The sequence below is a fragment of the Solanum dulcamara genome, chromosome 6 (assembly GCF_947179165.1).
Source record: "Solanum dulcamara chromosome 6, daSolDulc1.2, whole genome shotgun sequence".
NCBI lineage: Eukaryota > Viridiplantae > Streptophyta > Magnoliopsida > Solanales > Solanaceae > Solanum > Solanum dulcamara.
This window is the reverse complement of record NC_077242.1, coordinates 53,760,460-53,769,315: the sequence shown is the minus strand read 5'-3', so window position 1 is coordinate 53,769,315 and position 8,856 is coordinate 53,760,460. Positions and strand designations below refer to the sequence as shown.

At 37.1% G+C, this 8,856-nt stretch overlaps 1 protein-coding gene across 1 annotated transcript; it reads left to right on the top strand.

The window, feature by feature from the left end:
- The first annotated feature begins 2,411 nt into the window (after positions 1 to 2,411).
- LOC129892861 (uncharacterized) lies at positions 2,412 to 8,189 on the top strand. Its single transcript, XM_055968396.1, has 2 exons — positions 2,412 to 2,820; positions 8,029 to 8,189. The coding sequence occupies exons 1-2, from the start codon at positions 2,412 to 2,414 to the stop codon at positions 8,187 to 8,189; spliced, it is 570 nt and encodes a 189-aa protein (XP_055824371.1).
- Positions 8,190 to 8,856: the final 667 nt, after the last annotated feature.

Here is an 8,856-nt window from a genome sequence, read left to right as displayed (position 1 = left end):
TTTCTCAAGTTTCTCTCCAAATTCAAGTTAGGGTTTTCAAATTTCTTTAGGGTTTCTTCTCAATTCTAAGTGATTTCAAACAAGATATGTGGGGATTGATTCATAGGCCCTCTTCACCCATGAAGTCCTAAAGATTTTTCTAGTTTTTCATTCAATTTACAATTGATTATGAACCCTAGTTTTGATAAATTGCATTGGGCTGATTTGATTTGATTTTTAAATATTATCAATGATATTTATTTGCATGTTCTTATATGAATTGCTTGATTTCAAGTTGAATTATAGATGCCCATGCATAAATCTATATTTTCAAGCTATGATTATAAGGTAAAGATGATTTTATGAGTTAATCATGAGTTAAATGATTTATAAAGATAGGTTTCAATGAGTTACGGCTCAGATTATGATTTTAAAGTTAAAGATTGAGATGTTGATAAGAGTTAAGATCATTAGATGTTTTGAGATGGCGATAAGGACAATTCTCACCGAAGTTATAGATTCTTATGAATCACCAAGTTAGATGAGCTATTCCTAAATGTTTTAAAAATTGATTGATAGGTAATTACTAACTTTACCTACTATGTTATGATTTTGTTTTATGAGTTTTTGTTGAAATATTGACTAAGCACCGAGAGGTCTTCTAGGTAGGATTCGGTTAGATAACACTGTTGGTTATCCAGGAGAATCCTTGTAGAAACCTAAAGTCCCTAAATACGTTACCTACATAGGTTGCCTTCATGTCCTAGCTAGTGGATCCACATAGCTGAGTTGAGTTGAGTTATCTTGGAGTATGCCCTTTCAAGGTAGCCTCTCTTATTTCGATGCATGAGTCATTGGATTCCATGTAGTATCTTGCGTGGTCCTAGTTATCGGTTAACGATCTTATCCCATATAAGTTCAAGTTCAAGTTAAGCTATGAGGTTTCAAGTTATGAGTTTAAAGTTAAAGTTTTATTATATGCATTGACCAAGAGTTTCTTATATTTTAAACTGCTTTTAAGTTATGCTCATGTTCAGTATGATTGGTCATGCATCTTATGGCATATTGATACGTTCTTTCACTTTTTCCTGCATACCTCAGATACTTAATACATTCAAACATACTAACACATATTTTGCCTACATTGTCTCATAATGTAGAGATGGACGACACTCACGACTACCCTGCTCATGGCTAGAGTTATCATTAGATTACAAAGAAGTTGGTGAGTCTTGGTTCTACCGAGGATAAGACTTTTGTTCATATTACTGTTGTTTATACTTTCTTCTATTGTTAGGGTGAGCTAGGAGCTTGTCCTAAGCCCCCATCAAAGATTAGAATAGCGATATATTTAGACGATATTCATTGGTGTAGTCTGGATTGGACGTTGATAGAATTGAGTTCCCTTAGTCCCATTCCCCACTTATTGATTACTTCTGTTCACCTTTATATTATTCTTTACCTTACATATGTGATGTATACTAAGATGACTTATGGTTGGGGTACCCACATCTCGATCGCCATGTTACAACTAGGCCCTAGTCAGGTTGTGACAAACTAGATATCAAAGCATAAAGTTTAGAATAGTCCTAGGGAGTCTAACATGCCGCGTTAAGTAGTGTCTTATTCATTGGTATGAAGCACACCACAATCATGAATAGGAGGCTATGAAATGTCTTAGGAAAGGTCTCACTTCTTTCATGATCTATGTCGTGCAGAAGAATGGTTAAGTCTTTTCCCTCTAATGCTTGTTCTTTGTAATTTTCAGAATATGCCTCTACGAAGATACCCCATTAGAAGGAAGATCGTTGAAGAGGAGCAACAAGCTCCGAATAACCCTATGAATGATCAAGTTTCTAATATCGAGTTTTGAGCGGCCTTTCAAGTACTTGCTCAAGCCATTACAGCTCAAGTTAATAGTGAGGTGGTTGCTCCTATTAACCCAAATATTGGTACGGCGGCGACAAGAGTTTGTGATTTCATTCTCTAGAGTTTTGGGGTTCTAAAGTTGATAAGGATCCATAAGACTTTGTTGATAGCATCTATAAGATTGTTGAGATCATGGGGATTAGCCCGGTTGAAAGGGCAGAGTTAGGTACGTACCAATTGAGGGGTGTTGCTCAAATTTGGTTTGATCAATGGAAAAGTGAGAGGCCTAGAGAGGCAGAGCCTATGAATTAGGATGTGTTCTAGGGGGTATTTTTTGATTGAATTTTCCCATTAGAGTTGAGGGAGTCTAAGGTGCAAGAGTTTATCGACCTCAAGAAAGTTGGTATAAGTGAGAAAGTATGCCTTCAAGTTTTCTCAATCATCAAAGTATGCTCCATTCATGGTTTTTGACTCAAGAGCTCGTATGAGCAAATTTGTATCAGATGTGTCGAACATGGTTGCAATGGAATGCAAAATGGCTATGCTAATTTGGGAGATGACTCATGACCTCTGTGGAGCAAGTAGAGAATGAAAAGCTAAAGTTGAAGAAGAGTACTCCGACCAAGGGTCCTCTAATGCTACAAAGGTTTTTTAATTCTTCTATTCCAAGGTTTGACAAATATAGGGTGACTAACCCTAAACCTCAAAGAGGTATTCCTATAGGCCAAGTTACTCCCACATGCAAGAAGTATGGTAGGAACCACAAGGGTGAATGCCAAGTTGGGTTGAATGTGTGCTATCGGTGTAGTAAGCTAGGTCATCATGCTAAGGAATGTAAGGGTAAATATTTTCATCCTCAAGGACAAGTGACTCAAGGTGGCCAAGTACAACCAAAGGGTGGTCAACACAATAATAGGTTCTATGCTCTGCATGGTAGGCAGGAGGTGGAGGAGACGCCCGATGTGGTTACTGGTATGTTATGGGTCTTTCTCTATGACATTTATGCTTTGCTAGATCCGGGTGCAAATTTATCTTTTTTTCCCCTTATGTGTCCATGAGATTTGATATTAGTCTTGAGACATTGTTAGAGACTTTCTCCATTTATACTTTTGTAGGTGAGTCGATTATGTCAAAAGAGAGTCTATAGAAGTTGCCCGATTATAATTTTCTATAAAGTTACCTTATGTGATCTAGTTGAGCTTGAGATGATCGATTTTGATATCATCCTTGGGATGAATTGACTATATGCTTATTATGGTTTTATTGATTGTAGAACCCGAGTGGTTAAGTTTCAATTCCCAAATAAGCCGGTCCTAGAATGGAAGAGGTAGTATCTCTATGATTAAAGGTTTTCGTTCCTTAAAGCTTGGAAGATGATTTCCAAGGGTTGTATTTATCATCTTGTGAGGGTTTGGGATGAGAATTCCGAATCCCTTATCCTAGAGTTAGTTCCTATTGTAAATGAGTTTTTGGATGTGTTTCTTGATGTTTTACCCAGTGTCCCTCCCTAAAGGAAGATTGATTTTGGTATAGACCTTCTTCTAAATACTCAACCTATTTCTATTCCTTCTTACCGGATGACTTCGTCGGAGTTAACATTGTTGAAGGATCAATTTAAGGACTTGTTAGATAAGGGTTTCATTAGGACAAGTATTTCCCTATGGGATGCTCCCGTTCTGTTTGTTAGGAAGAAGGATAGTTCACTACGTATGTGTATTGATTATCGGCAGTTAAATATAGTAACCATCAAGAATAAGTATCCAATTCCGAGAATAGATAACTTGTTTGATCAATTGCAAGGGCCAAGTTACTTATCCGAAATAGTCCTGTGTTCAATTATTATTAATTGAGGGTGAGGGAGTATGACATTCCCAAAATGGATTTTCAGACGAGGTATGGCCATTATGAGTTTCTAGTCACGTTGTTTGGTTTGAGCAATGCTCATGTGGCTTTCATGGACTTAATGAATAGGGTGTTCAAGCAATACCTAGATATATTTGTGATTGTATTCATCGACGACATTTTGGTTTACTCTCGGAATCAGGAAGAGCATGCAAGTCACTTGAGGATTGTGTTGCAAATTCTAAGAGATAAACAACTATTTACAAAGTTCAACAAATGTGAGTTTTGGTTAGGAAGGTAGCCTTCCTTGGTCACATTGTGTCCACTGAAGGAATAATGGTGGACCCTAAGAAAACCGAAGAGGTTAAGAATTGTCCTAGACCATTATCTCCTTCGGATATTAGGAGTTTCTTGGGCCTATCTAGATACTATAGAAGATTTATGGAAGGGTTTTCATCGATCTCGTTACCTTTGACCAAGTTTACTCAAAAGAAGGTGAAGTTTCAATGGTCCGAAGTGTAATGACCTTGAGAGTTATTTTTTTTTTAAAAAACAAATAAATTTATGAAATTATCATTTTACCTCTATCATTGGTTCCCCCGAGCATTGTTTTATTGTTTTGAGTAGTTGAAAGTGTCAATTATTAATGGTTTGTAAATTATGCAAATTCTTGAGTTTTTTAGAGTTAAGAGGTGAAAAAGTTATTTTTGATACCAACCAGAGCTACGGATCTTATAATAGAATTTTGTCAATTCCAGCAGCTTGGGAATGTGGAAATTGGTCTAGGAGAGTTTACGAAATTAGTTTTGGAGTTGTAACGAAGACTTGAGGTTTTGAGTTGGGAATTTAAGGAATTTTAGGCCAAGGTTTGACTTTGGTCTTCTTTTGGAGTTTCGATACTCGGAATGAAATTTTGACAACTCTGTTCTATTCGGGGAATGGTTTTTGATCTAGAAAAAGTATTGGCTGAATTTTTAGAGGTCCCGAGCCCATTTTGGTATTTTGAAGGTCTAAGTTAGTTTAGTAAGGTCTAAGTTAGTTTAGTTGCGACTTTTCGAGTTCTGGGTCAAGAAGACCTCGAATTTGAATTTTGATGGTTCGGTTAGCTCTGGAATGGCCAAATTAGGCTAGTAGAATTCTCTTCATGACTATCAAGGCAATCGATAAGAGTTTGGGCCAATTGGTGCTTTTGACTTGGAAAGTTAGCCTATGATTGACTTTGGTCAACATTCTTGGAAAACGCACTCGGATGAAAATTCTGACAGCGCGGTTAGTTTTGAAATATCGAGTTTGGTCTAGAATGACTCTTTGTTTGCTTTCCTAAGTTTCCGGTCTAATCCCGAGGCCCATTGTGGAATTTGCCTTAAAATGACACTTTGATGTGGGATCCATTTTTTATTAAAATGATCTCGTATGATAATTTCGAATACTCTATTGAGTCTAGAATATCAAATTTAGTGGGGTAGCATATCTGATTTATTTTTATCGAGTTTCAAATGAATTTCGAGGGTCCGTTCGGAGACTTTAAATAATGTAGAATTTTTCAGAATTTTCTCTCAACTTTGAACCCTCATTTCTTGAGCTTTTCAAGTCCAAATCTAGTGATTCAAGAGTCTATCTTCAAGAGATTTTCACGAGGAATCTATTGGTGAACTCGGAATCATAATTAGAAGCTTCCATTTTAGGTAAGATTTGATATTTTAGATGCTGTCTCTACCATTTTCGGATTCAGATTTTGTATAAACTTTGGAAGATGATTTCTTTGTCATTTTGGGTCCATTTTCAGTGATTCTTAAGGATAAATTTCTGAGTTTTTCATAAGGACCATTGTGGTGTAATCAGTTTTAGCTGTAGAGGCTTCATTTCTAGTAAATCACTGTTTAAAGTTGTTGTCTTTTTTCCATTTTCGTAATAAAATTGTGGTAATATTTGGAGGATTATTTCTTGGTCATATTAGCTGCATTTTTAATGATTCTTGGGTCTAAATTGTGAGTTTTTCCGTAAGGAAAATCATGATGAGATTATCCTTTACCATTTTCTGCAATTATTATCTTCCAAAATATTTTTAAATCAAGATTTCAAAAGTGGGTTATGGAGTTTTCTTCCAATTTAGAAAATTGTATTTTCCTAATTTGGAACTCGATTCTTGCTCGATTTTAATAGGGTTTTCAGCCACAAACTCTACTCAATGTATAGAACATAATTTTCAAATAAAATTCTAGATTTGACCCTTTTTGAAAATAATTAATTTTTGGATCATTTTAATCCCCGTTCTAAAACCTATCAATATGGGTGTCATTGGACTCCTTGTGATGTGTATGTTTCATTTTTGATAGTGGGTTGTCATTCTGGGAGTTGAATTTGAGAGTTGCTTATTTAGTGGAGGTGTTCGAGTGCAGTTTTGACAATTGAGGTAGGTTTGGCGATCCTTCTTTGAGATTGAGATGGGGTAATTTGTCATTCATATGTTATAGACTTTGGGATGGGGTCGTAGTATGTTGAGAATATTATATATATTGTGATGCCCATGTGGGGACTTATTTATTAATGTGTTGCCATATGGGGGTATATTTGTATTACATAGCCCGTGTGGGGGCCTTATTTGTTATCTTATTTGCTTTGGGAGCATGTGATTCACGATTTTCCTAAGAGAGAGGCTTGAGTATATTATTTGATTTGTGATGCTCGCCTGAGAGGTTGAGTTGGGGGTTTTGAGAATGCTTGAGTATTGAAATATTGTTGAGAAAGGGGTGAATATTCCCATTATTATTTATTAAGGGTGAATATCATGTGTAGGTTAGGTTTTGAGAACTTTGAACCTTCTACCACACGTGAGTTGAATATTACTTCCATGCCATATGTATTTTAATTCAATCATCCTCATTCATCATATCATAAAATATGGGAAGTTGAGAAATATGGAAATTCTTTTTGAGAAAGAAAATAAAACACCTTTAAATCTTTGTATCTTGAGTCTCTATCCGAGGTAGTTTTACGGTAGGGTAGTGGATGCATTGTGATCCCTTGACCATGAGGAGGTGGCAAGAATAATGAGATATTATGATTGAGGTATATGGTCTGCGAGACCCCCATGGGTCTTTATTGGTAGCACAACTTGGTAGGTATATACGACAGGCTGTGCGACAATCTTGATTCCATCGTACCACTACTTCATTGCATCATCATATTGCATTGCATTGCATTCATATTTGTACTTCTTGAATTATTTGGTTAATTGTGATTATGAGCTGTTATTATGGGTTTACTTTACTCGTGCCATTATATATATATATATATATATAAACTGGTGGCAGTGATGCCAAAGTGGGAGTTTTCTATTTGCAGGTGGAAGCGTTCCTTAGTTTATTTCATAGGTTTAATTAATTTTTTATACTAAGTCAGCTAAACCTACTGAGTACATATGAATTGTACTCACTCCTACTTCTGTGTCCCTTTTTGATGCAGTTACTAGTTAGGATACCTCACGTAGCAGCTGATATTTTAGCGTATTGTGTTTTCTCAGATTAGTTGTGAGGTTACGGAATTCAGATCATCACTAGTCTATCTTTATTTTTCAGTCTTTTGTATCATTCAGAGACTTATGTTGTATCTTTAGATTTAAACCTTGTATTAGATGCTCTTTATACTTATGACACCAGGTTTTGGAATAATTTTTTCATTGTCTTTCTTTTCACTTAAATCATGGCATGACTTTCCCCTATAGGGAGTTTTGTATGAGTTTTATTTTTAGGATTACACATCAGGTTAGATTTTGGGATATGTGCCATCATAACCTCGGTTTTTGGGTCATGACAAATTGGTATCAGAGCACTAGGTTCATTGGTCTCATAAGTTAAAGAGAAGGGTGTCTAGTAGAGTCATGCAGATTGGTGCATAGATGTCTGTACTTATCTTCGAGAGGCTACAAGATACTTAATAGGAGGATTTCTTTTGTTTTACTCCCTTTGTGTAATTTATTCATATCAAGTGTTGTATACCTCTGATTTATTCCTTCTGCGTAGATGGTGAGGACTAGATCCATAATTACTGAGAGTGAGGCTGCACATGCTGCCTGAGCCCCAGTATGCGAGCGAGATAGACAATGTGGTGGAGTCAGGGAATGAGACTGAGTGAGAAGAGCGACACCTGCTCATGGATGAAATAAAAAGCCATTACCTGAGCCCATATATGAGTATGAGGATGATTTAGAGTAGAAGACTAAGAAGCAGAGGCCATCCCATCCTCTTGTGGTTCCCGATAGTGCTCTAATGCTTTAGGAGCTACTAGTTCGATTATTGGCTAAACTAGATGGTGCTCCTACCTCTGGTATTCTTTTAGGTACTGTAGGCTCTCTTATCATAGTTGGTGCTACACTGCCAGTTCAAGGGCCTAGTATAGGATTTCAAACTTCTGGTTCTTCTTTAGTGCCTTCTATTGCACCTCCGAGATTTGTAGCTCTGCCAGTTTATGCTAGTACTGCCATGTCGGTAGCTGAGTAGAAGAGCTTCAAGAGGTTTGTTCGATTGATGCCTCCAAGGTTTGATGGTACAGCCGGAGAGAAAGCCTATGACTTTTTGACTGAGTGCCAAGATAGGTTGTTCAACCTAGGCAGTTTAGAGGCACATGGAGTAGCTTACACTTCATATCAATTTACGGGAGTAGCCAAGGAGTGGTGGAGGTCGGTTCTTGCTCGTAGACCTATTGGTTCTCCTATGATGAGTTGGGAATAGTTTACTGAGGTGTTCCTTGAGAGATTTATGCCTTATAGCCTCCGTGATCAGCATAGGGATAAGTTTGACAAACTGGAGCAAGGCTTTCTATCTATATCTGAGTACAAGACTCACTTCCATGAGTTATCTAGTTATGCTATGTCGAGTATTCCCACCGAGTTTGAGATGATTCACAAGCTAGTGAAAGGATTTGTCGGTTATCTCTAGGAGGCTACAACCTCTCTAGTACTGTCTAGGCGTACATTTCAGAGTATTATTGATCATGTCAGGATAATAGAGAGTATTCGATGTGCTAGACAGGGCGGGGCTAAGAGGTTCTGTCGGCAGGGTCAGTTCAGTGATTATTCCTCCAAGGGCAGAGAATATTCGAGTTCAGGAACCCATGATTATCAGGGGAAACCTATCCAAGAAGCTATTCAAGGTTCTTCCGGCTCTG

What these genes read in the sequence shown, in the direction of transcription:
- LOC129892861 (XM_055968396.1), top strand. Translation starts at nt 2,412, where the DNA reads ATGACCTCTGTGGAGCAAGTAGAGAATGAAAAGCTAAAGTTGAAGAAG. An exon ending in GACGCCCGATGTGGTTACTG is followed by an intron (nt 2,821 to 8,028) that starts GTATGTTATGGG and finishes GTATTCTTTTAG; the next exon opens with GTACTGTAGGCTCTCTTATC.